General features: G+C 47.9%; 2 protein-coding genes across 2 annotated transcripts in view; both read left to right on the forward strand.

Moving 5' to 3' along the window:
* LOC309351816 (uncharacterized protein) overlaps positions 1–27,639 on the forward strand; it is a 151,986-nt gene that overhangs the window by 18,618 nt on the left and 105,729 nt on the right. Inside the window, exons 5-6 of the mRNA XM_081879828.1 lie at positions 10,827–10,999; positions 13,252–13,395. The gene's annotated coding sequence lies outside the window, so the exon portion shown is untranslated. The remainder of the gene's footprint in view (positions 1–10,826; positions 11,000–13,251; positions 13,396–27,639) is intronic.
* Positions 9,041–27,638, forward strand: LOC309351621 (uncharacterized protein; the record flags this gene model as incomplete). The annotated part of the gene is made up of 2 exons (XM_081879409.1): positions 9,041–9,862; positions 25,919–27,638. The coding sequence occupies exon 2, from the start codon at positions 26,037–26,039 to the stop codon at positions 27,636–27,638; it is 1,602 nt and encodes a 533-aa protein (XP_081735535.1). The 5' UTR covers positions 9,041–9,862; positions 25,919–26,036.

Here is a 27,639-nt window from a genome sequence, read left to right on the forward strand (position 1 = left end):
GCCTTAGAAGTCATCAACGGACTCACACAGGGGAGAAACCATATAAATGTATAGAGTGCGGAAAGAGCTTTAGTGATAATGGAAGCCTTAGAAGACATCAACGGACTCACACAGGGGAGAAACCATATAAATGTATAGAGTGCGGAAAGAGCTTTAGTGATAATGGAAGCCTTAGAACGCACCAACGGACTCACACAGGGGAGAAACCATTTAAATGCCTGGAGTGCGGAAAGAGCTTTAGTTATAATGGACACCTTAGAAGACATCAACGGACTCATACAGGGGAGAAACCATATAAATGTATAGAGTGCGGAATGAGCTTTAGTGATAATGGAAGCCTTAGAAGACATCAAGGGACTCACACAGGAGAGAAACCATTTAAATGTCTGGAGTGCGGAAAGTGCTTCAGTCAGAATGGAGACCTTAAATTACACCAGCGGATTCACACGGGGGAGAAACCATTTAAATGCATGGAGTGCGGAAAGAGCTTCAGTCGGAGTGGACACCTTAGAAAACATTGGCAGACACATGACGTAGAAACTGTTTAAATGTATGGCGTGTGGTAGGAGCTGCAGTCAGAGTGGAACCCTTGATTTATGTTAAGAAACTAACACAAAAGACAAACCTTATAAATATCAGGAAAGTTGATAGAGGTTCAGTCCTAGTGGAAGTTCCAAATCAACAGACTCACGGACAGGAAGAGCTTTAGGAGTTGAAACCCTACAAACCATCAACAAACTCAAAGAGGAGAAGCAGTTTAAATGAAAAGAAGAAGAAGAGTTTGTATTTGAAATCCCGCCTTTCACTCCCCTTCAGGAGTCTCAAAGCGGCCAACATTCTCCTTTCCCCTCCTCCCCCACAACAAACACTCTGTGAGCTGAGTGGGGCTGAGAGATTTCAGAGAAGTGTGACTGGTCCAAGGTCACCCAGCAGCTGCAGGTGGAGGAGCGGAGACGCGAACCCGGTTCCTCAGATTACGTGACTACCGCTCTTAACCACTACACCACACTGGATTGTTTAAGGAACATCCAGGGACTCTCACATGGAAGAACCCATTTAGATGTCTGGAGTGTGGGACATCTTCCTCTCGGAGTCCACTCTTTTCTTCACAGAAATGAACTCAGCAGGAAATCAGTCATTAACACATGTTGTGCATGCGAAGTTCTGGAATTTATGTGTAAAACTGTATAGTAATGAAATATTGAAGGCAATGTCAAACAATGTGATTATAATCTAAGATGTAAAGTACCTTTTGATAGAGAAGGCGTGAGGGTTTATCTGGATTTCTGGTGGTCAGTGAGGATTAGGGCTGGGCGATATATTTTTCCATATTGGTTTCTAGACCACATCGTGATAACCTTTCAAAAACAACTGATATGGCAACACCCCACAGATCACAGTGTCGGGGATGCTCATTTGCCTGGAAGCAGCCGGCAGAAAGCTTTGCTTTGTGAAGCCCCAGCAGATGCCGACTTGCTGACTTCCCTCCAAAACCACATGAAGGGAAACACACCTCCATTGCCCTGTGTCCTTCCAGCCTCTTTCCTCCCTTGCTCCCTTCTGCCGGTTTGTGTGCCTGACTTAGATATCCTGTGTGCTGTATTTCTTTACGGCTGAAACTGGATTTGCTCTCAGAAGCAAAGTTTTCTGTCTCACTGGGGGCCCAGGGAGAACTGTATGCTTTGAAAACTCAGTAAACTATTACTGAAGAAGTCCTGCTGCCTCTGTGTGTGTTTTTGACCTCAGTGTGGGAATTGCTCTACACATGGCCCCTACCCTGCCGATACTTGGCTCATGCCCTGGAGTTGCTGTACTCAAGCATGCAAGACGGGTGCATCTGTGTGTGACTTGCTTTTGCACTGAACTCTCTCACCCCCACCACCGCATGATCTCCGAACACTGCTTCTTCACTAGAACTTCTCGCTGCCTCCTACGTGTTCTGAAGAAAACTTAAATTACTGTAATTGAATGGGAGATTTCCCCCATGCCTTATTGCAAGAGGGGGAAGGATGGGTGCAGGTACCAGGGAAGTCTCCTGGGGGGGCCATCTTCCCTCATGAACCCCATGGGGCAACCCCAGAGCTCCTGCTTATTCTGGGGTTTGGGGAAGATAGTATTTTTCCATAGTCCCAGAAGTTATCATTCTTCCTGCCAGAGGACCAGTGTGCATATTATTATCATACTTATTGTACTGTTGTTGTTAGATAGATAGATTCTTTATTGTCATTACACAAGTGCAACATTGCACAAGTGCAACGAAATTGGATGCCATCCCTTAAAAACAACAAAAGCAAAACAACAACAACAACCAAACAAACCACATTCCAGCCACACCCACACCCACACCCATCAAACTCCCAGGTCACACTATCGAGTTACTGCATTTAAGAAGGCCACAGCTCTTGGATAGAAACTATTTTTCAGTCTATTTGTCCTTGACTTGATGTTTCTGTATCTCCTGCCAGAAGGCAGTAGTACAAACAGACTGTGTCCCGGGTGAGATGCATCCTGCAGGATATTGTTTGCTTTCCTAAGACAACGGGAACCGTACAGTTCTTCCAAAGATGGGAGGGGATGACCAATAATCCTTTGGGCTGTGGTTATGACCTTCTGGAGCACCTTCCTCTTCCTAGCTGTACAGCTGGAGAACCAGGCACAAATACAGTATGTGAGAATGCTCTCTATGGAGCCTCGGTAGAAGGACACCAGCAGTCTCTCACTCAGATTGTTCTTCTTTAAAAGTCTGAGGAAATAAATTCTCTGCTGGGCCTTCTTCACCAGAGCAGTGGTATTTGCGCTCCAAGTCATGCCCTGATCGATAGTCACTCCCAAAAACCTGAATTCCGCCACCCTCTCCACCCGTTCCCCGTTGATATACAAGGGCTGAATGTCCGCCTTTTTTTCCTGTAATCCACCACCAATTCCTTGGTCTTAGCCGTATTAAGAGCCAGATTGTTCTCTCCACACCAAGCACAAAGCCGCTCCACCTCGTCCTGATAGGCGGACTCATCCCCTCCTGAAATGAGCCCCACCACCGTAGTGTCATCAGCAAACTTGATGATTTTGTTGCTGGAATAAATGGCTGTACAATCATACGTATAGAGAGTATAGAGCAGGGGACTCAACACACAACCCTGTGGTGAGCCGGTGTTAAGGCTAAGGGCTGTGGACATATGTGACCCTACTCTAACCCTCTGAGAACGTTCTGACAAAAAGTCCAAAACCCAGAGACAGGTGGAGTTGGAGAGTCCAATCGCCTCTAGCTTGGACACCAGTCTATGGGGGAGGATAGTGTTAAAAGCAGAGCTAAAATCCACAAACAGCAGCCTCACATAACTCCCCGGCTGCTCCAGATGGGACAGAGCAGCATGGAGAGTGGTAGTGATAGCGTCTTCCGTGGATCTATTTGCCCTGTATGCAAACTGGTAGTTGTCAAAAGTTGATGGAAGACAGGAAATAATGTGACGGCGCACCAGTTTCTCAAAACACTTCATGATGATTGGAGTCAGTGCAACTGGTCTGTAGTCGTTCAGACTACTGATTGTGGATTTTTTAGGCAGAGGAACAATAGTTGACGACTTCAGGCAGGGTGGGACAATAGACTGGTGTAAGGACTTGTTGAAGATCTTAGTAAAGACCCTCGCCAGCTGATCCGCACAGCCCTTCAACACCTTTCCCGTGATGCCATCAGGTCCAGCAGCCTTCCTCGGATTCACCATCCTCAATACCTGTCTCACCTCATGCTCCTCTACAGTGAATGAGGGGCCCCTATGGGCTGGTGGCTGTAATACCGGCGTCTCAGGTGGCTCCTTCTCGAAGCGAGCAAAGAAGAAGTTAAGCTCCTCCGCCAGCAAAGGGTCACCGTCGACAGCACCAAGGTTAGGTTTGTAGTTGGTAATATGCTGAATCCCCTGCCACATCTGTCTTGTGTTGTTACTCCTTAAATTATCCTCAGTCCTCTGCCTATAGACCAGTTTTGCCCGTCGAATACCCCTCTTCAAGTTTGCTCTTGCCACACTGTAAAGCTGCACCTCGCCCGACCTAAAAGCCCTGTTCCTTTCCCGCAACAGGCACTGGACCTCTCTATTCATCCAGGGTTTCTGATTGGGGTAAAACCGGATGGATTTATTTACTGTGACAGTGTCTGTGCAGTGATTGATATAGCACAGAACTGCCGCCGTGTGCTCCTCCAGGTCTGAACGATCAAAAATGTCCCAATTGGTTCTCTCAAAACAGTCCTGCAGCTGATGGATAGCACCTTCAGGCCAGATTTTAACAGTTGTTGTTGCTGCTGCTGTCATGGACTGGCTGGGTGAAAGGGGGGGGAGGCACCAGCTGGGGAACCCCCAAGGGAAGAAGGCTCGGAGTCCGGGTGTTGTATGCCCCCAAAGGCTATCAAGTCTCCTAGGTCTGACCAATAAAAGGTTAATTTGGTGTTGGGGGGGGGAATCCAGGTGCGAGGCTGCTCAGCCACCCAGCTCATCAGGCAGAGCCCGTCGGTCCCTGCGGAATAAAGGAAGGAGTCCAGCCACCAACCGGAACAAATAGCTGTAGATCAAAGTTTATTGCGCAACAGGTCCAAAGAGGAATTGAACCCCGAGGATGGGGTGACAAGGACTTTTAAAAGTTTCTATCTTATCCCAGCATACAGTTCGTGGAGCATCATTGCTACAGCAGAAAAGGGGAGGGTTATACATGATTCATATGCCTGTTGCCTTTGTCCATGGAGTTTTCTTGGCAGGGATACTGGAGTGGCTTGCCGGTTCCTGCTCCAGGTGGATCACGTTTGGTCAAAACTCTCCACTATGACCTGTTCGTCTTGGGTGGCCCTGCACGGCATAGCTCATAGCTTCTCTGAGTTATTGAAGCCCCTTTGCCACGGCAAGGCTGCTTCTTGGGAGAAAAGCAATGACAAACCTAGACAGCATCTTAAAAAGCAGAGACATCACTTTGCCACCAAAGTCCATATAGTTAAAGCTCTGGTTTTCCCAGTCGTGATGTATGGAAGTGAGAGCTGGACCACAAAGAAGGCTGATCGCCAAAGAATGGATGCTTTTGAATTCTGGTGCTGGAGGAGACTCTTGAGAGTCCCATGGACTGCAAGAAGATCAAACGCATCCATTCATAGAATCATAGAATCCTAGAGTTGGAAGAGACCACAAGGGCCATCGAGTCCAACCCCCTGCCAAGCAGGAAACACCATCAAAGCACTCCTGACATATGGTTGTCAAGCCTCTGCTTAAAGACCTCCAAAGAAGGAGACTCCACCACACTCCTTGGCAGCAAATTCCACTGTCAAACAGCTCTTACTGTCAGGAAGTTCTTACTAATGTTTAGGTGGAATCTTCTTTCTTGTAGTTTCGATCCATTGCTCCGTGTCCGCTTCTCTGGAGCAGCAGAAAACAACCTTTCTCCCTCCTCTATGTGACATCCTTTTATATATTTGAACATGGCTATCATATCACCCCTTAACCTCCTCTTCTCCAGGCTAAACATGCCCAGCTCCCTTAGCCGTTCCTCATAAGGCATCGTTTCCAGGCCTTTGACCATTTTGGTTGCCCTCCTCTGGACACGTTCCAGTTTGTCAGTGTCCTTCTTGAACTGTGGTGCCCAGAACTGGACACAGTACTCCAGGTGAGGTCTGACCAGAGCAGAATACAGTGGCACTATTACTTCCCTTGATCTAGATGCTATACTCCTACTGATGCAGCCCAGAATTGCATTGGCTTTTTTAGCTGCCGCATCACACTGTTGGCTCATGTAGAGTTTGTGGTCAACCAAGACTCCTAGATCCTTTTCACATGTACTACTCTCAAGCCAGGTGTCACCCATCTTGTATTTGTGCCTCTCATTTTTTTTGCCCAAGTGCAATACTTTACATTTCTCCCTGTTAAAATTCATCTTGTTTGTTTTGGCCCAGTTCTCTAATCTGTCAAGGTCATTTTGAAGTGTGATCCTGTCCTCTGGGGTGTTAGCCACCCCTCCCAGTTTGGTGTCATCTGCACATTTGATCAGGATGCCCTTGAGTCCATCATCCAAGTTGTTCTTAAGGAAATTAGCCCTGGGTCTTCACTGGAAGGACAGATCTTGAAAATATTATTTTTAAAAATAAATCAATTTGTGGCCGGCCTGATGAAGCGTAAACTCATTGTGGGAGTTTACTATAGATCCCCAAGCCAAACGGAGGACATAGATGATGCCTTCCTGGAACAGATGGCCAAGCATGCAAAAGGAAGGGAGATAGTAGTAATGGGGGACTTCAATTACCCGGATATTTGCTGGATGTCAAACTCAGCCAAGAGCATAAGGTCAAACAGATTCCTCACTGGCCTTGCAGACAACTTCATTGTCCAGAAAGTGGGAGAAGCAACAAGAGGAACAGCCATTTTAGATCTGGTCCTAACCAATGTTGATGACCTGGTTAGTGGGGTAGAAGTGGAAGGATCATTAGGCGCGAGTGATCATGCTCTTCTGAAGTTTACTATACAGCGGAAAGGAGCAGCCAAGCATACTAGGACTCAATTTCTTGACTTTAAGAAAGCCGACTTCATAAAACTTAGGGAAGTGCTGGGTGAGATCCCATGGACAGTAATACTAAAAGGAAAGGGAGTTCATGATGGCTGGGAGTTTGTTAAGAGGGAGATAGTAAAAGCACAACTTCAGGCAATACCAATGAGACGGAAACATGGAAGGTGCCTAAAGAAGCCAGGGTGGCTATCTAAAGAACTTTTAACTGAGTTAAGATTTAAAAAGGATGTGTACAAAAAATGAAAAAGGGGGGAAACCACCAAAGAGGAATTCAAACAAATAGCCAGCACGTGTAGACACAAAGTCAGAAAAGCTAAAGCACAGAATGAACTCAGGCTTGCTAGAGAGGTTAAAAGCAACAAAAAAGGCTTTTATGGGTATGTTTGTAGCAAAAGGAAGAACAAAGAAACAGTGGGGTCACTCAGAGGAGAAGATGGTGAAATGCAAACAGGGGACACAGAAAGGGCTGAACTCCTCAATGCCTTCTTTGCCTCAGTCTTCTCCGATAAAGAAAACAATGCCCGACCTGAAGAATTTGGAGCAAATGATTCAGCAGAGGAAACACAGCCCAGAATAACTAAGGAGATAGTACAAGAATACTTGGCTAGTTTAGATTTATTCAAGTCTCCAGGGCCAGATGAACTGCATCCAAGAGTATTAAAAGAACTGGCAGATGTGATCTCAGAACCACTGGCAGTCATCTTTGAGAATTCCTGGAGAACAGGCGAAGTCCCGGCAGACTGGAGGAGGGCAAACGTTGTCCCTATTTTCAAAAAGGGGGAAAGAGAGGACCCAAATAATTACCGCCCAGTCAGTCTGACATCAATACCAGGGAAGATTCTGGAGCAGAACGGCTAAAGGAGCTGGGCATGTTTAGCCTGGAGAAGAGGAGGTTAAGGGGTGATATGATAGCCATGTTCAAATATATAAAAGGATGTCACATAGAGGAGGGAGAAAGGTTGTTTTCTGCTGCTCCAGAGAAGCGGACACGGAGCAATGGATCAAAACTACAAGAAAGAAGATTCCACCTAAACATTAGTAAGAACTTCCTGACAGTGAGAGCTGTTTGACAGTGGAATTTGCTGCCAAGGAGTGTGGTGGAGTCTCCTTCTTTGGAGGTCTTTAAGCAGAGACTTGACAACCATATGTCAGGACTGCTCTGATGGTGTTTCCTGCTTGGCAGGGGGTTGGACTCGATGGCCCTTGTGGTCTCTTCCAACTCTAGGATTCTATGATTCTATGATTCTATGATTCCTCTGGTTAGCCCCGCTGGAACTCCAGTTCTTTCCAGACCCTGGGGTCACTAGAGGACTGGTGGCTCCTCCTGGCAAATGGCCTGGTGCGCGCTGGATCACCGGTCCTTCTTTGCCCCCCCCCCTGAATCTGGGCAACCGAAGGTCCCATCTGGGGTGCCATCTGTTGTAAACAAAAGCTGCCCTTCTTCCCTTATGGGGGACACAAGAGTATTGCTTCTCAGTATTCTCTGGTGTGCTCCCCTCACACGCAGAAAAGGAGGAGGACCCAGAACAAAGGTGTGCCTGTCTTTATATAGACATTTTAAATTCCCTGCCCTGGAGCTCCAGACCACTCCTCCATACATCATACATACATCACAGAAGGGGCGTAACCCAAGACCACCCCCCACATACATCATACCTGCATCACAGAAAAGGTGGTCTGCAACAGAAATTTGAATGTTGTTATTTTTCCTGCCTGTCTGGTTCTCTGATCATGCCTTATCTGATTCCCTTTCCTGGTAGTCTGGCCATTCCTTTGAGATGGTGATTTCCCAATTCCTGAGACAATGGGAAGGTTCCCTCACCCGCTCCCTCCTTGCAGAGAAAACGTTTGGTCAGTTTGGGAGTCTAAATGGTTTCAGGACTGTCTTCCTGAGCTGCTCCAGACATGTGGTCCACATATCTATGAATGTGCTTGCTTGGTACATTTATGAACATTTATTATATTTATATAAGACCTTAATTTTTTTACGTTAAATAAGCAGGGGGACAATATACAGCCTTGTCAAACTCCTTTCCCAATTTTGAACCAATCAGTTGTTCCATATCCAGTTCTAACTGTAGCTTCTTGTCCCACATAGAGATTTCTCAGGAGACAGATGAGGTGATCAGGCACTCCCATTTCTTTAAGAACTTGCCATAGTTTGCTGTGGTCGACACAGTCAAAGGCTTTTGCATAGTCAATGAAGCAGAAGTAGATGTCTTTCTGGAACTCTCTCGCTTTCTCCATAATCCAGCGCATGTTTGCAATTTGGTCTCTGGTTCCTCTGCCCCTTCGAAATCCAGCTTACACTTCTGGGAGTTCTCGGTCCACATACTGCTTAAGCCTGCCTTGTAGCATTTTAAGCATGACCTTGCTAGCATGTGAGATGAGTGCAATTGTGCGGTAGGTGGAGCATTCTTTGGCACTGCCCTTCTTTGGGATTGGGATTCATGTGTTGCAGGAACCACACACACACACCAGACATAAGCAATGCTTCTGTTATAAATTCTGTTATAAATTCATAGAAAATCAGCCATACATCGGATCTGCACCGTTCCACTTTTATTTTACGCCATGAGGGAAGGACTATCAAAGGGGGGAGACTTGACACAAGGCAGCCACAATTCCCCAAGCGTACAAACACGTCCGCAGATTTCTCCCTTAACACATGGAATCCGCTTCTGGCTCCAATTGTATCGGCTGCTTTGCTGAGCCTCTTGGCTGCTGTGCCTGGACGGGGCCTGTGTCCAGGGTCCTTGTCCTGGCCTGAGTCAGAGGCTGGGGTGGGGAGCTGGGGTTGGGGGGGAGTCGTTTAGCTGCCCCCCTCCATTCCTGGTTTGAAGAGCACCAAGACCTAAAAGACGGAGGGATCTAAGCTGGTGGGGTGGGGGAGGGGAGGATGTAGCACTTGTGGGGGGGACCCCTCTTTGCAGCTGGATCTCCGGGATCAGCCCCTCCCCCGCTCTCCGATCCACTAAAGGAAGAGGAGAGGGGGGGAACTTTCTCCTCCCCCCTCCTCTATACCTCCCCTCCCCTCCCGGCACATCCTCCTCATCTCACCCCGCCCCCACCATCCCAAATCCCTCCCCCAATACATTGCTCCTCCTCCTCCTCCTCCTCCTCCTCCTCCAATCCGGATTCGCTCCGGGAATGGGGGTGTGAGCCCCCCCCCAAACTGCCTGCTTCTCCCGGAAGTGGAGCTTCCGCTCCGGATTGCTGCTCCGCCCCGTGGCTCTGGGGGGGGAGTTAGGAAAGGGGAGTTAGGAGGCAGGGGACCCCCCCCCCCGTGGATGTTGCAGGAAAGGAAAGGAGAATCGGGAGCGAGGACAAAGAGGTAAAGGGATCGCGGGGGGGGGGAGAGAGGGGAGAAAAGGACCCAGAGACCCCGCCAGCTCCCCCAAGCGCCTTCCGTGGGGCCGGGATCCCTGCACGCCTGCAGCGAAGGGGGCTTTCCTTGGCAGGGGAGGACGTGGGGCGCCCACCCACGGGGTCCCAGGAGGACTCCCCGGCCCCCTTTCCCCCTCGCAGGCATCCCTGGGGCGCGGAGAAGCGGGCCAGGAAAGGGTTAAGGGGTGCGGGAGGCGCCGGGATAGAGACCCCCCTGTCCCTCCCCGGCTTATCTTGGGGGGGCATTAGGGACGGAGAGATGGGTCGCGCATGGCGAGGGGTGAGCCGCGCCAAGGGGGCCTCTGGGTTGCAGGGGAGACTCTGGGAGAGAGGGAGGGGGCCAAGGGTGGGGGGAGGAGGGAGGGGAGCATCCCTGGGGAAGGAAGCGCAGCATTGGCGGGGGGGGGGAGGAGGAGACCAGTCTTTGCGGAGGGGGAGACGTCTCCATCGAGGGGCTGCCTTGGCTTCTCCCTCCCGCCCAGGAATCGGCCCCCCCTTCAAGGCGACCAGAGAGGGATTCCTGGAAAGTGGGGGGGGGTCCAGTTCCCCCACCCCTTCCTTCCTGCAATCTCCATCCTCTTCCCACCCCATAATCCCCTGCCCTGTCCAGACACAGCCATTCTGCCCAGTCCACCCACTGGTCCCCTGGAGAGGAGAGGAAATCCCGAGAGGAAGAGGGGAGGGGAGAGGTCTTCTCAGAAGTGGCTCTTGGTTTCCCCAATCCCACCCAGGAAGCAGCCAGAAACCTTTTCCTCTCTCTCAGGCTTCCATCTTTATTGTCTTTTCCGCTGAGGATGAGGATAATGTACACCTGTCATCAGAAACAGGGGTGCAGAGTTCATGGAATGGCTCTCAGGGCAGATATGGAAGTTGCACCTCAAAAGCATTTGTGTTCCTCTCATTCTTTCTAGGCAATGTCAGAGTGACTGACAAGCTGAGATACAATCCTTCATCATCCGATGACAGCGACTGCATGAATCTTCCCAGTCAAAGGACCCATTTTCATGATAGACAGTGCCTGGGGCTGGAGGCTCTACACACAGGGTGTGCCTATACAGGCCAAACACTGCCAGTACTAGCACAGGTGAGGTCTGTGACCTTCCCAAATTTACACACTGTATGTGAATGAGAGATTGTGGGTGGGATTATCGTTTACGGCAACCCTGTGATTTTCTCCACCCATAACATTTCATAAGCTGATATTGCAGTACAAATTCCAAAATAACTAGAAAAAATCACAATGTAATAAGAATGATTGTAATATTTACATCCTGTCCATCTGGTTTGGTTTCCCCAGCCACTCTGGGCAGCTTCCAGTACAGTGGTACCTCAGATTATGTACTTAATTTGTTCCGGAGGTCTGTACTTAACCTGAAACTGTTCTTAACCTGAAGCACCGCTTTAGCTAATGGGGCCTCCTGCTGCTGCCGCAGCGCCGGAGCCTGATTTCTATTCTCATCCTGAAGCAAAGTTCTTAACCTGAAGCACTATTTCTGGTTTAGCGAAGTCTGTAACCTGAAGTGTATGTAATCTGAGGTACCACTGTACACATAAAAGACAGTAAAACATCAAACATTCAAAACCTCCCCATACAGGTCTACCTTCTGCTGTCTTCTAAATGTCAGATAGTTGTTCATTTCCTTGACCTCTGAAGGGAGGGCGTTCCACAGGGCGGGCACCACCACCGAGAAGGCCCTCTGCCTGCTTCCCTGTACCCTCACTTCTTGCAGGGAGGACCTCAGAGGAGGACCTCAGTGTTCAGAGTGAAGGATGGACGTGGAGACGCTCCTTCAGGTCTACAGGGCCAAGGCGGTTGAGGGCTTTAGGTCGCAGATCTTGCTCCTCCATAATGATCTCCAAGACTGACATATACTTAGCAGAGTAGAAAAAAAACACTCAGAGGCAGCAAAAAATCCATTCAGCAGATAAATTGGGTACTGAAGGCAAAGAAGCATAAGAATCCAAAAACTGAATTTACAGTAAAACCCTAACATAGCATAGCGAAACAGCACTCAAGTAAGAAAGACACAAGCAGAGTAGAGAATAGCAGAATAGGAAGTGGGACCAGGCGCCTTTCAATACTGTGATTTATAAACAATTCAATGTCAGAGTAACCTTGGGACTGGATAACAAGCTTGGCTCACTCCAGTTTAAACCAGCTTCTTCTGGTTCCCAAAACAAGGAAGGTTCAGCATAATCTCATTACAACTTATTCCACCACCTGCTCTCAGCAGAAAGGAAACTCCCTGATCAGCTAAAATATTCCAGCTAGAGAAAACATCAGCTTTGACTCACACAGAGTAAAACCAACAGAACCTTCTTGAACCAATAGACTAGGAATGATCTCTATACATTAGATCAACAATTTTCTTTTCCTGAAAAATGCAGCCATGCCACTTACAGGTCAACACCATCAGTTTGAATTGCGCTTGGAAATGCACTGGGAGCCAGGGAAGATCCTTTAGGACCAGTGATATGTGGTCTAGGCGGCTGCTCCCAGTTACTAGTCCAGCTGTCACATTCTGAATTAGTTGCTGTTTCTGTTTCACCTTCAAAGGTCGCTCCATGTAGAGCGCATTGCAGTAGACCAAGCAGGAGGTAACCAGAGCATTGACCACTCTAGTGAGACAGTCTGCAGGCTGGTAGGGTCTGCCTGCCACCTGTCCCCCAGGGACAGTGCTTCTGTCTTGTCAGGATTCAACCTCAATCTGTTAGCCGCCATTTATCCGCAAACCACCAAGGCCACCAACACAGGCCATTCACTATCTTCACTGGTTCCAATTTAAAATATAGGAAGAGCTGGGTATCACCCACATGCCTCTGAACACCCAGCCAAAAACCCCTGATGATCTCTCCCAGCGGCTTCATATAGATATTAAAAAGCATGGGGAGAGGACAGAGCCCCGAGGCACCCCACAAGTGAGAGCCCAGGGGTCTGAACACTCATCCCCCAACACCACTTTCTGGACATGGCCCAGGAGGAAGGAGGGGAACCACTGCAGAGCAGGGTCCCCAGCACCCCAGAGGGTCCAGAAGGATACAATGGTCAAAGGTCTCCAAAGCCGCTAAGAGATCCAGCAGAACCAGGAAACAGCTTTCCCCTCAGACTCTAGCCCATCAGAGATCATCAAGCAGCACAACCAGGACCGTTTCTGTTGCATGATGAGGCCTGAATCCCAACTGGAAGGATCATGGTGGCAGAAGCTTTCCTGGTCCTGCACCCCCAAAAGCTCCAGGAACAGGACTTTCATTATGCCTTCTTGACTGTGGGATTCACTGACATATCCCTTCTTGACTGTGGGATTCACTGTTCTTCTCATCCTCTCCATCCACCAGGACCTGCCTTCACCTCAACAGAATTCCCTCATACACCAAGGATTTGAGACCCATCGGCTATCCTCACCTGGTTTAGCCAGCCAGTTGAAGCCGTTCCTGGGATTGTGGCCCCTATTCCATCCTGATAGCTTCTGGAAGAAACAGGTGAGAGCTGAGTGCAGGCTGGGGACCAATGGTGGATAAATTACCCCGTAAGGTGCATGACATTTCCCCCACCAAAGGTGCTACCGCTCCCCTAACACCCCGTGACATCGTATGATTATGATCTTTAAGACAGAACAGGAATAAATTCATGTCCCCAGAAATAACACAACTTCAGGCCATTAGTGAATCAATACTACATTTCCAAGGTACTACATATTCTACTAAGTACAGTTTATAATTTTCCCTTGAATATCCTGCTTTTCAGTGTCATTTTAGGATAGTCCTGAATCAGAAGACGGGCACAAGATCAGACAGCACATCATTCTTTAAAAAATCAAGCTGCTTTATTAACATTGATTGAAGATTTTGAAAGTTGCTCATAAATTACTATCATTTGACATTGCAACTTCACTTGGGAACATGGGTAGGAGGTGAGGGAATGTAGGAGACGTTGAAATAGGAGAAGGTGCAAATGGAGCTTGATGTGTTCTCTTTCCCTTTGTTCTCTTCCTTGAAACCAAAATAGGATTCGCTTTCTTCCCACTCTGAAGAAGGAGATGGAGAAGACAGTCAGAACTCCAGGGGATGGGGCACAAATCCCCCCCATTAGGGTTAGAAATTAAAATGTGTGAAATGCGGAATATGCTTCATTGAATGAGCACACATAGTTCACATCAACGACCTCCCACAGGGGAGAAACCATTTAATGGTATGGAGTGTGGGAAACGTTTCACTGATATTGGAAAACTTAGAACACATCAACGGACTCACACAGGGGAGAAACCATTTAAATGCCTGGAGTGCGGAAAGAGCTTCAGTCAGAATGGAGACCTTAAATTACACCAGCGTATTCACACAGGGGAGAAACCATATAAATGTCCGGAGTGCGGAAAGAGCTTTACTGGTAATGGAAACCTTAGAAGACATCAACGGGCTCACACAGGGGAGAAACCATATAAATGTATAGAGTGCGGAAAGAGCTTTAGTGATAATGGAAGCCTTAGAAGACATCAACGGACTCATGCAGGGGAGAAACCATATAAATGTATAGAGTGCGGAAAGAGCTTTAGTGATAGTGGAAGCCTTAGAAGTCATCAATGGACTCACACAGGGGAGAAACGATTTACATGTATGGAGTGTGGAAAGAGCTTTAGTGATAATGGAAACCTTAGAAGACATCAGCAGATTCACACAGGGGAGAAACCATTTAAATGCCTGGAGTGCGGAAAGAGCTTCAGTTTCGATCGAAACCTTAGAAGACATCAGCAGATTCACACAGGGGAGAAACCATATAAATGCCTGGAGTGCGGAAAGTGCTACAGTCAGAATGGAAACCTTAAATTACACCAGCGGATTCACACAGGGGAGAAACCATATAAATGTATGGAGTGCGGAAGGAGCTTCAGTCAGAATGAAAAACTTAGAACACATCAACAGACTCACACAGGGGAGAAACCATATAAATGTATGGAGTGTGGAAAGAGCTTCAGTTTCGATCGAAACCTTAGAAGACATCAGCAGATTCACACAGGGGAGAAACCATATAAATGCCTGGAGTGCGGAAAGTGCTGCAGTCAGAATGGAAACCTTAAATTACACCAGCGGATTCACACAGGGGAGAAACCATATAAATGTATGGAGTGCGGAAAGAGCTTCAGTCAGAATGAAAAACTTAGAACACATCAACAGACTCACACAGGGGAGAAACCATATAAATGTATGGAGTGTGGAAAGAGCTTCAGTCGGAGTGGACAGCTCAATATACACCATCGGACTCACACAGGAGAAAAACCATTTGAATGTATGGAGTGCGGAAAGATCTTTAGTGATAATGGAAATCTTAGAAAACATCAACGGACTCACACAGGGGAGAAACCATATAAATGTATGGAGTGTGGAAACAGCTTCAGTCAGAGTGGACACCTTAATATACATTACCGGACTCATACAGGACAGAAACTATTTAAATGTATGGAGTGTGGAAAGAGGTTTAGTTTGAATTCAACCCTTAGAAGACACCAACGGACTCACACAGGGGAGAAACCATTTAAATGTATGGAGTGTGGAAAGAGCTTTAGTTTGAATTCAACCCTTAGAAGACATCAACGGACTCACTCAGGGGAGAAACCTTTTAAATGCATTGAGTGTGGAAAGAGGTTCAGTCAGAATGGACACCTTAGAAAACATCAGCAGACACACAGGGGAGAAACTGTTTAAATGTATGGACTGTGGAAGGAGCTTCAGTCAGAGTGGAACCCTTGATTTATGTCAACAAACTCACACAAAACACAAACCTTGTAAATATCAGGAAAGTGGATAGAGGTTCAGTCCTAGTGGAAGTTCTAAATCAACAGACTCATGGACAGGAAGAACTTTAGGAGTTGAAACCCTACAAACAATCAACAAACTCAAAGAGGAGAAGCAGTTTAAAGGAAAAGAGTGCAAAAAGTGCTTTATTTACAAAGGAGTGTTTAAGGAACATCTAGGGACTCTCACATGGAAGAACCCATTTTGATGTCTGGAGTGCAGGACATCTTCCTCTCGGAGTCCACTTAGACAACATCAACGGACTCACACAGGGGAGAAACCATATAAATGTATCGAGTGTGGAAAAACTTTAGTTATAGTGGAAGCCTTAGGAGACATCAACGGACTCACACAGGAGAGAAACCATTTAAATGTATGGAGTGTAGAAAGAGCTTCAGTCAGAGTAGAAATCTTAGAAAACATCAGCGGACACACACGGGAGAAACCATTTATTTATTTTTTTATAATGTTTTATTAAGGGTTTTTTAATTACAATATAAATGAGCAAACAAAAATATTACATATCATAACATATTTTCTTATCTCCTTTGGACTTCCTGACATCTCCCGCTCCTGCGTTCCAAGTTGTAAAAATTAAACCACCAATTTATCACCTTATCTCCATCCTTACTATCTAATTTTCAATGTTATATCTCAAATTTTAGATACATTTATTGCACTTCTTAAAGCATTAAACTTAGCCTAATTATTATCTAAAAATTTGTTTTTCTTTAAATTTGCCTTATCTTCATAATTCACTTCGTCTGTTTTGATGGTGCCAAATTGTTTATGATCAAGCATCCTGCTTAACATTCATACAATTTACAATATTTTTGCAAATAAATCTTGAATTTTTTCCAGTCTTCTTCTACCGTCTCCTCTCCCAGGTCTCGGATTCTGCCAGTCATCTCGGCCAGTTCCATATAGTCTATCAGTTGCATCTGCCATTCTTCCAGAGTGGGTAGATCTTGAGTTTTCCAATGCTTGGCAACGAGTATCCTTGCTGCTGTTGTTGCATACATAAAAAATGTTCGATCCTTCTTTAACACCCCTTGGCCAACAATACCCAAAAGGAAGGCCTCTGGTTTCTTAAGGAAGGTATACTTAAATACCTTTTTCAGCTCATTATATATCATTTCCCAGAAAGCCTTCACTTTGGGGCAAGTCCAGCAAAGGTGAAAGAACGTTCCTTCATTTTCCTTACATTTCCAACACTTATTATCAGACAAGTGGTATATTTTTGCGAGTTTGACTGGGGTCATGTACCATCTATATATCATTTTCATTACATTTTCTTTCAAAGCATTACATGCAGTGAAGTTCAGCCCAGTAGTCCATAACTTTTCCCAGTCCTCAAACATAATATTATACCCAATGTCCTGTGCCCACTTTATCATAGCCGATTTAACCATTTCATCTTGTGTGTTCCATTTTAACAGCAAGTTATACATTCTTGAAAGTAGCTTAGTCTTAGGCTCTAACAGTTCCGTTTCTAACTTCGATTTTTCCACCTGGAATCCTAACTTTTTATCAAGTTTAAAAACTTCTTTAATCTGAGCATAATGTAACCAGTCTCGGACTTTGTCTTTCATTTTCTCCTGACTCTGCAGTTTCCAATTGTCCCCATCTTTTTCTAATATTTCCCAATACTTTGGCCAATTGGCCTCCATACTGAGCCTTTTCCGGGCCTTGGCTTCCAATGGTGAAAGCCACCTTGGAGTTTTATTTTCCAATAAGTCTTTATATTTTGTCCAGACATTAAACACTGCCTTCCTGACAATATGGTTCTTAAAAGCCTTATGAATCTTAACCTTGTCATACCATAAATATGCATGCCAACCAAACGCATTGTCGAAACCTTCCAAATCTAAAACGTCAGGGTCCTCAAGAAGCAGCCAATCTTTTAACCAGCAGAAAGCTGCTGATTCATAATACAACCTTAAGTCTGGCAGGGCAAAGCCCCGGGAGAAACCATTTAAAGGTATGGACTGTGGAAGGAGCTTCAGTCAGAGTGGAACCCTTGATTTTTGTCAACAAACTCATACAAAAGACAAACCATATAAATATCAGGAAAGTAGATAGAGGTTCACTCTTAGTGGAAGTTCAGAATCAACAGACTCACGGACAGGAAGAACTTTAAGAGTTGAAACCCTTCAAACCATCAACGAACTCAGGAGAAGCAGTTTGAATGAAAAGACTACAGAAAGTGCTTTATTTATAATGGAGTATTTAAGGAACAGGGACGCAGGTGGCGCTGTGGGTTAAAGCACAGAGCCTAGGACTTGCCGATCAGAAGGTCGGCGGTTCGAATCCCCACGATGGGGTGAGCTCCCGTTGCTCAGTCCCAGCTCCTGCCAACCTAGTAGTTCAAAAGCACATCAAAGTGCAAGCAGATAAATAGGTACCGCTCCAGTGGGAAGGTAAACGGTGTTTCTGTGTGCTGCTCTGGTTTCCGCTCAGAGTCCACTCTTTTCTTCACAGAAATGAACTCCGGAGGAAATAGGTCTTTAATACATGTTATGTATTTGAAGTTCTGGTACTTATGTGTAAAACTGCATAGTAATGAAATATTGAAGGCAATGTCAAAAAATGTGATTATAATCTAGCATGTAAAGTACCTTTTGATAGAGAAGGGGTGAGGGTTTATCTGGACTGCTGGTGGTCAGTAAGGATTAGGGCAGGGCGATATAATGTACTATACTGGTTTCTAGACCACATCGTGATAACCTTCCAAAAACAATGGATATGGCAACACCCCACAGATCAGACTGTGTTTCTGGGATGCTCATTTGCCTGGAAGCAGCCGGCAGAAAGCTTTGCTTTGTGAAGCCCCTGCAGATGCAGAGTTGCAGACTTCCGTCCAAGACGACAGGAAGCGAAAGACACACCTCCATTGCCCTGTGTTGTTCCAGCCTCTTTCCTCCCTTGCTCCCTTCTGCCGCTTTGTGTGCCTGACTTACCGTATTTTTCGCCCTATAGGACGCACCTGCCCATAGGACGCACCTAGATTTTTCGGGGGGAAATAAAGGGAAAAAATTATTTCCCCCCCCAGGCGTGGGGCTGGGGTGGGGGAAGCCTGAGCTCCCCCTTCCCCCAGCCCCCAGAACGGGACCCAGAGCGATGCCGAAGCTGCGTGCAGCTTTGGCATCACTCTGGGAGCTTGCGGGGCTGGAGGAGGGGGAAGCCCCCCGCCAGCCTTCCAACCAAGTCGGGGGACAGTGGGAAAGGCGCGCTGTGCCTCTCCCACTGTCCCCCGAGTTTGCAGGGCTGGCGACGGGGAGGAGCAGGCTTCTCCCCCCCCCCCGCCATCCTTCTAACCAAGTCGGGGGACAGCGGGAAAGGTGCGCTGCGCCTCCCGCTGTTCCCCGAGTTTGTGGGGCTGGCGGCGGGGCTCTCCTGAAGCCTTTAGAGTGAGAGGGGTCGGTGCGCACCGACCCCTCTCGCTCTCCAGGCTTCAGCGAAAGCCTGCATTCACCCCATAGGACGCACACACATTTCCCCTTCATTTTTGGAGGGGGAAAAGTGCGTCCTATAGGGCGAAAAATACGGTAGATATCCTGTGTGGTGTATTTCTTTATGGCTGAATCTGGATTTGCTCTCAGGAGCCATGTTTTGTGCCTCACCCAGTGAGAACTGTATGCTTTGAAAGCTCAGTAAACTATTACTGAAGAAGTCCTGCTGCCTCTGTGTGTGTTTTTGACCTCAGTGTGGGACTTGCTCTACATGTGGCCCCTACCCTGCCGATACTTGTCTCATGCCCTGGAGATGCTGTACTCAAGCATGGAAGACGGATGCATATGTGTGTGACTGGTTTTTGCAGCAAACTCTCTCACCCCCACCAGTGTGATCTCCGAACGCTGCTTCTTCACTAGAACTTCTCCCCCCTCCTACGTGTTCTGAAGAAAACTTAAAATACAGTAATTTAATGGGAGATTCCCCACCCCAAGCCTTATTGCAAGAGGGGGAAGGAGCGGCTGCAGGTACCAGGGAAGTCTCCTGGGGGGGGGCATCTTCCCTCACAAACCCCATGGGGCAACCCCAGAGCTGCTGCTTATTCTGGGGTTTGGGGAAGGTAGTATTTTTCCATAGTCCCAGAAGTTATTATTCTTCCTGCCAGAGGACCAATGTGCATATTATTATTGTACTGATTTTACTGTTGTTGCTGCTGTTGCTGTCATGCACTAGCTGGGTGAAAGGGGGGGGAGGCACCAGCTGGGGAACCCCCAAGGGAAGAAGGCTCGGGTCCAGGGTCTTGTATGCCCCCATAGGCTATCAAAACACCTAGGTCTGGCCAATTAAAGGCTGATATGGGAGCCATTGGGGGCCAGGTCGGTTCTTTCATTTTCTCCTCTCCTCTGGAAAAGTGCTCTTTCTTTTGCGGTTTGATTACTTCTGCCTCCTCCAGAGCCCACTGCACCATCAGCGAGGTGCAATACTGTCCTTTCAACTTCTGTAGGGCTCTCTCTCAGGACTGCTACCCAGGAGTCTGCCTATGCAAACTGCTCTGAACATCCACGGTGTTTTGTCATGCTTCTAAAGACCTGGTTGGTTAGGTCCAGGTCCTACGAGCCCCGGGGGGGGGGGGGGCTGTCCGCAGGGAGTTCTCACTTGTTTGGGGTTCATCTCTCCACCGTATTTGCATTTGAATTTGCCAAAATTATTCACCATGCCTTGTGATGGAGTCCATTCCTCCTGTGAGTGTGACCCCCCCCCATTATGCCCTCCTGCTTAACTTGTACACAAGGGGGACTCCCTGCCCTTCCGACATGTTGCAGATAAAATACAGTAGTACCTTGAAAAGAGACTATAGAAAGAAAAAAGACTCATAAATAAATGCTGCCCTCGGCTCACAGCCTCAGTTCATCTTGGCCGAAATAGAGACAATAAGATACATAGACATACATAGAGCTGGGAGCCTCTTGTTGCAGGGGGGGGTCCCCCCCCCACACAGCTGGCCCTCCAGCCCCAGCTCCCCTGGCTGAGCTGGAGACAAAAGCGTCAATGCAAAGCACACAAAAAGAAAGCTCTTTCCCCAAAAAGTGCAATTTTAACTGCTAGCAAAACACACAGAGCAGCCCCCCCCCCTTTTGCCTGAGACACACACAGAGCCACAGCCCACGGCTCCCTCCATTTCAAGGAATGGGGGTCCAGCACAGCCCTCGGGGCACCTCAGCATCCCGGAGATTGCCTTGCTGGGGGGGGGGGATATTTTGCTTGCTGAGGGCAAGAGTCACAATGCTGTCACATTGCGGGGTGTCAGGCTTTAGGCAAGGGGGTGAGGCTTGGGTGAGCCAGTCCTGTTCACAGTGAATTCTCAGTCCTTTGGGGTTCATCGCTCCACCACAACCCCACTTTCCCACACCTTTTAACTACCCTCTTCCCCAAAGCACCACAGTAGTATTCACACATCCCTGCAAGGCTTTCCTCCGCTTTCTCTATATATGCTCTTGGATACCCCATAAGGGGAAAAGGGCAGATTTTTTGTTTACAAGGCTTGCTTGGAACATTTATTTTATATATATTAGACCTTAAAATTCTTACAACAATTGCATATGGTTGCATGAACTTTTAAGACCTCTCCCCATTTCCCACAATACATTTTTCAAAGCATCATCCATACATCACAAATGTGTCACAAACTAGGAATGTTTTGGAATTTAGAAACATGAGCCCGTCACCCAGCCCTGTCAAGAACCCCAGTTTTCCACTCCTTTTAACTACCCTCTTCCCCAAAGAACCATAATAGTATTTACACATCCCCCCCAACTGCAAGGCTTTCCTCCGCTTCTCCTCTGAATGCATCAGGATTCAACCCACCATCCCGATGGATTTCTGCCTGGGACATGTGCTGCCCTTGATCGCCTCCTAAGGGATTATGGAGTCAGGGGGATCCCTGGAGACCTCAATTCCAGAGGAGTCATTAGTCGTGGGAACCAAGGACATCTGTCAAACCGTTGAATGTTGGCGATTATCGGACGTTTCTACAGTTATCTATATTGGATACTCGGAGGACACAGTCCGATTCATGGTATCCGCTTCTTGCTACAATTGTATAGGCTGCTTTTCTGAGCCTCTTTGCTGTTGTGCATGGAAGGTGCCTGTGTCCACGGTCATTGTCCTGGCCTTAGTCCGAGGCTGGGGTGGGGACTTGGGGTTTGGGGGGAGTCGTATAACTGTCCCCCCCCCATCCTGGTCTGAAGAGCACCAATACCTAAAACACGGACGCACGGCTCGTGGCGTGGGGAGGGCGAGGGAAGGATTTTGCAATATAAACATTATAGCGGGGGGGGGACCCCACTTTGTAATTGGATTGCCAGGATCAGCCCGTCCCCCGCTCTCCTGATCCACAGATGGAAGAGGGGAGGAGGGAAACCTCCCCCCCCCAATTCATCCCCTCCCCTCCCGGCACATCGTTCTCTCACCCCTCCCACACAACCCCAAATCCTACCCCCATACGTTGCACCCATTCCTTCTCCTCCTCCTCTTCCTCCTCCTCTCCATTCGGCTTCTGCTCCGGGAAGGAGGGATGTGAACCCCCTCCCAAACTGCCTGCTTCTCCCGCAAGTGGAGCATCTGCGCCGGATTGCTGCTCTGCGCCGTAGCTCTAGGGGCGCGCGCTTTCAGAAAGGGGAGGAGGGGCGGCAGGTAAATCCCCCACCCCCCCACGTGGATGTTGCAGGGAAGGAAAGGAGAATCGGGAGCGAGGACAAAGGGGTAAAGGGGGGAGGGGAGGGGCGGTAAGGACTCAGAGACCCCCGCCAGCTCCCCAGAGCGCCTTTCGTGGGCCCCACGGGCAGGGCCTGGATCCCTGCACGTGTGCTGCGGAGGGGGCTTTCCTTGGCCCCTAAGGCGCCCTGGCGGGGACGGACATGGTGCCCCCACCCAGGAGGTCCCCACGAGGGCCCCCTTGCCCCGTTTCCCCCACGCAGGCATCCCTGGGGCCCTGTGGGCTCCGCATGGAGAAAGGCGGGTCATGAATGGGTTAATGGGCGCGAGGGACGCCTGGATAGAGACCCCCGTGTGGCTCGTGTTGGGGGGGGTTGTCCTCTGGATGGAGAGGTGGGGCGCGAAGGGTGAGGGTGAGCCCCGCCAAGGCGGCCTCTGGGTGCAGGGGAGACTCAGGGAAAGAGGGAGGGGGTCGAGGAAGTCGGGGGGAGCATCCTTGGGGCAGGGAAGGGCAGCAATGGGGGGGGGAGCTAGGTAGACCAGTCTTTGGGGCTTGTCTCCATCATGGCGCCTGCCGGGATTCTCTGGGTGGGGGGCCGCATTGGCTTCTCCCTCCCACCCAAGAATCGGCCACCCCTTCAAGGCGACCAGAGAGGGATCCCTGGAAAGTGGGGGGTCCAGTTTCCCCACCCCTTCCTACTTGCAAGCTCCATCCTCTTCCCACCCCATAAGCCCCTGCCCTGTCCAGACACAGCCATTCTGCCCAGTCCAATCTTGGGTCCTCCTGGAGAGGAGAGGAAATCCCAAGAGGAAGAGAGGAGGGGAGAGGCCTTCTCAGAAGCGGCTCTTGTTTTCTGCAATCCCACCCAGGAAGCAACCAGAAACCTTTTCCTCTCTCTCAGGCTTCCATTTTTAAGTGTCTTTTCCACTGCCTGTTTCATTGAGGATGAGGATAATGTACACCTGTCATCAGAAACAGGGGTGCAGAGTCCATGGAATGCCTCTCACGACTGATATAGAAGTTGCACCTCAAAAGCATTTCTGTTCCTGTTATTCTTTGTAGGCAGTGTCAAAGTGACTGACAAGCTGAGATTCTTCCCAGTCAAAGGACCCATTTTCATGGTAGACAATGCTTGTGGCTGGAGGCTCTACATACAAGGTGTGCCTACACAGGCCAAAGAGTGCCAGTATTAGCACAGGTGAGGTGTGTGACCTCCCCTAATTTACAGACTGTATGTGAATGAGAGTTTGTGGGTGGGATTACCGTTTATGGCATCCCTGTGATTTACTCCACCCATAACATTTCATGAACTGATATTGCAGTACGAATTCCAAAATATCTACAAAAAAATCACAATATAATAAAAATGATTGTAGTATTTCTACCTTACCTAACTGGCTGGGTTTCACCAGCCACTCTATGCAGCTCACAGTACATATAAAAGACAGTAAAACATCAGACATTCAAAACCTCCTGATACAGGGCTGCCTTCAGCTGTCACCTAAATGTCAGATAGTTGCCCATTTCCTTGCCCTCTGCCTGCTTCCCTGTAACTTCGCTTCTCACGGGTTGTGTGTGTGGGGGGGGGTGAAACAGCAGAAGACCATCGAAGGAGGACCTCAGTGTACAGACTGAGCGATGGGCGTGGAGACACTCCTTCAGGTCTACAGAGAGTGAGGCTGTAGGGCTTTAGGTCAATGATCTTGCTCCTCCACAATGATCTCCACAGCAAGTCCGACATGCAATTAGCAGAGTAGGAAAGAAAGCTCAGAGACAGCAAAAAATTCCTTCAGCAAATAAATTTGTGACTGAAGGCATAACAGGAATCTATGCCTGCAAAATGCAACCATGGTAATTTAAAGGTCAGCACCAACATTGTGAATTGTGCTCAGAAATGTACTGGGAGTCAGTGAAGATCCTTTCGGATTGGTGTTATGTTGTCTCAATGGCTGCTCCCATTCTGTTGTCTAGCTGCCACATTCTGCATTAGTTGCAGTTTACGAGTCACCTCCAAAGGTAGCCTCATGTAGCGCATGGCAGTAGTCCAAGCGGGAGATCACCAGAGCATGCACCACTCTGGGGAGACAGTCTCCAGGCATGGAGGGTCTCAACCAGCATACCAGATGGAGCTGGCAGACAAATGCCCTGGACACAAAATTGAGCTGCGCCTCCATGGACAGCTGTGAGTCCTAAATGACCTCCAGGTTGTGAACCTGGTCCTTTTGGGGCACAGTTACCTCCATCAGGTCTAGGGAGTCTTCCACATCTGCCTGCCCCCTTTCCCCCTGGGACAGTATTTCTGTCTTGTCAAGATTCAACCTCAGTCTGTTAGCCGCCATCTATCCTCCAAGTGCCTCCAGACACTCACAGAGGACCTTCCCGGGTTCCAATTTAAAAGAGAGGAAGAGCTGGGTATCATCCACATACTGGGGAACACGCAGCCCAAACCCGCAGATGATCTCTCCCAGTGACTTCGTATAGATATTAAAAAGCATGGGGGAGAGGACGGAGCCCTGAGGCACCCCACAAGTGAGCTCCCAGGGGTCAGAACACCCATCCCCCAACACCACTTTCTGGACGTGGCCCAGGAGAAAGGAGGGGAACCACTGCACAGCAGTGCCCTCAGCTCCCCTAGAGGGTCCAGAAGGATACCATGGTCAAAGGTCTCCAAAGCTGCTGAGAGATCCAGCAGAACCAGGAAAGAGCTTTCCCCTTCGTCTCTAGCCCATTGGAAAATATCAAGCAGTGCAACCAGGGTTGTTTCAGTCCCATGATGAGGCCTGAATCGCAATCAGAAGGATAATGGTGGCAGAAGCTTTCCTGGTCCTGCCCCTCCAAAAGCTCCAGGCCCAAGACTTTCATGAGCTTTCAAGGGGCCATCGGAGTTGCTGGAAGGAGGTGTGCAGAACACCATCCAACCTTCTTAGAGAGTCCATTCTGGATTTGTGTAGGTTTCCCCCCATAGCCTTCTCTTCTCCTGAAGATAACTCACAAGGCAGCTTCTGGAAGCCAAAGGTGATAGCTGAGTGCAGGGTGGGGACCAATGGTGGATAAATTACCCCATAAGGTGCATGACATTTCCCCCACCAAAGGTACTACCGCTCCCCTAACACACCATGACATCGTATGATTATGATCTTTAAGACAGAACAGGAATAAATTCATGTCCCCAGAAATAACACAACTTCAGGCCATTAGGGAATCAATACTACATTTTCAAGGTACTACACATTGCACTAACTACAGTTTATCTATTTGCCTTGAATATCCTGCTTTTCAGTGTCATTTTAGGATAGTCCTGCGTCAGAAGACAGGCACAAGATCAGACAGCACATCACTCTTTAAAGAATCATGCTGCTTTATGAACATTGATTGAGGATTTGAAAGTTGCTCATGAATTACTATCATTTGACATGGCAACTTCATTTCCTAAAATTTGGGAGCATGGGTAGGAGGTGAGGGAGTATAGGAGACTTTGAAATAGGAGAAGGTGCTAATGGAGCTTGATGTGTTCTCTTTCCCTTTGTTCTCTTCCTTGAAACCCAACAGGATTTCCATTCCTCCCACTCTGAAGAAGGGGATGGAGAAGACAGTCAAAACTCCAGGGAATGGTGCACCTTTCGTTTCATTAGGAATAGAAATTAAAATGTGGAATATGCTTCATTGAATGAGCACAGATAGTTCACATCAACAACCTCCAACAGGGAAGATACCATTTAAAGGTATGGAGTGCGGAAAGAGCTTTAGCAATAATGGAAAACTTAGAAGACATCAACAGAATAACACGAGGGAGAAACCATATAAATGTATGGAGTGTGGAAAGAGCTTCAGTAAGAATGGAGACCTTAGAAGACATCAACGGACTCACACAGGGGAGAAACCATATAAATGTATGGAGTGCGGAAAGAGCTTTAGTGATAATGGATCCCTTAGAAAACATCAAAGGACTCACACAGGGGAGAAACCATTTAAATGTATGGAGTGTGGAAAGTGCTTCAGTGAGAATGGAAGTCTTAGAACACATCAACGGACTCACACAGGGGAGAAACCATTTAAATGTATGGAGTGTGGAAAGTGCTTCAGTGAGAATGGAAGCCTTAGAAAACATCGACGGACTCACACGGGGGAGAAACCATTTAAATGTATGGAGTGTGGAAAGTGCTTCAGTGAGAATGGAAGCCTTAGAACACATCAACGGACTCACACCGGGGAGAAACCATTTAAATGTATGGAGTGTGGAAACAGCTTCAGTCAGAGTGAACACCTCAATAATCATCAACGGACTCACACCGGGGAGAAACCATTTAAGTGTATGGAGTGTGGAAAGAGCTTTACTTTCAATGCAACCCTTAGAATACATCAACGGACTCACACAGGGGAGAAACCATTTAAATGTATGGAGTGTGGAAAGTGCTTCAGTCAGAGTGGAAACCTCAATATACATCAACAGACTCACACCGGGGAGAATCCATTTAAATGTATGGAGTGTGGAAAGTGCTTCAGTGAGAATGGAAGCCTTAGAAGACATCAACGGACTCACACGGGGGAGAAACCATTTAAATGTATGGAGTGTGGAAAGTGCTTCAGTGAGAATGGAAGCCTTAGAACACATCAACGGAGTCACACCGGGGAGAAACCATTTAAATGTATGGAGTGTGGAAACAGCTTCAGTCAGAGTGGACACCTCAATAATCATCAACGGACTCACACCGGGGAGAAACCATTTAAGTGTATGGAGTGTGGAAAGAGCTTTACTTTCAATGCAACCCTTAGAATACATCAACGGACTCACACAGGGGAGAAACCATTTAAATGTATGGAGTGTGGAAAGTGCTTCAGTGAGAATGGAAGTCTTAGAACACATCAACGGACTCACACAGGGGAGAAACCATTTAAATGTATGGTGTGTGGAAAGTGCTTCAGTGAGAATGGAAGTCTTAGAACACATCAACGGACTCACACAGGGGAGAAACCATTTAAATGTATGGTGTGTGGAAAGTGCTTCAGTGAGAATGGAAGCCTTAGAACACATCAACGGACTCACACAGGGGAGAAACCATTTAAATGTATGGAGTGTGGAAAGTGCTTCAGTGAGAATGGAAGCCTTAGAAAACATCGACGGACTCACACGGGGGAGAAACCATTTAAATGTATGGAGTGTGGAAAATGCTTCAGTGAGAATGGAAGCCTTAGAACACATCAACGGACTCACACCGGGGAGAAACCATTTAAATGTATGGAGTTTGGAAAGAGCTTCAGTCAGAGTTGAC

Source organism: Podarcis erhardii, assembly GCF_964252035.2.
Source record: "Podarcis erhardii genome assembly, chromosome: 10".
Classification (NCBI taxonomy): domain Eukaryota; kingdom Metazoa; phylum Chordata; class Lepidosauria; order Squamata; family Lacertidae; genus Podarcis; species Podarcis erhardii.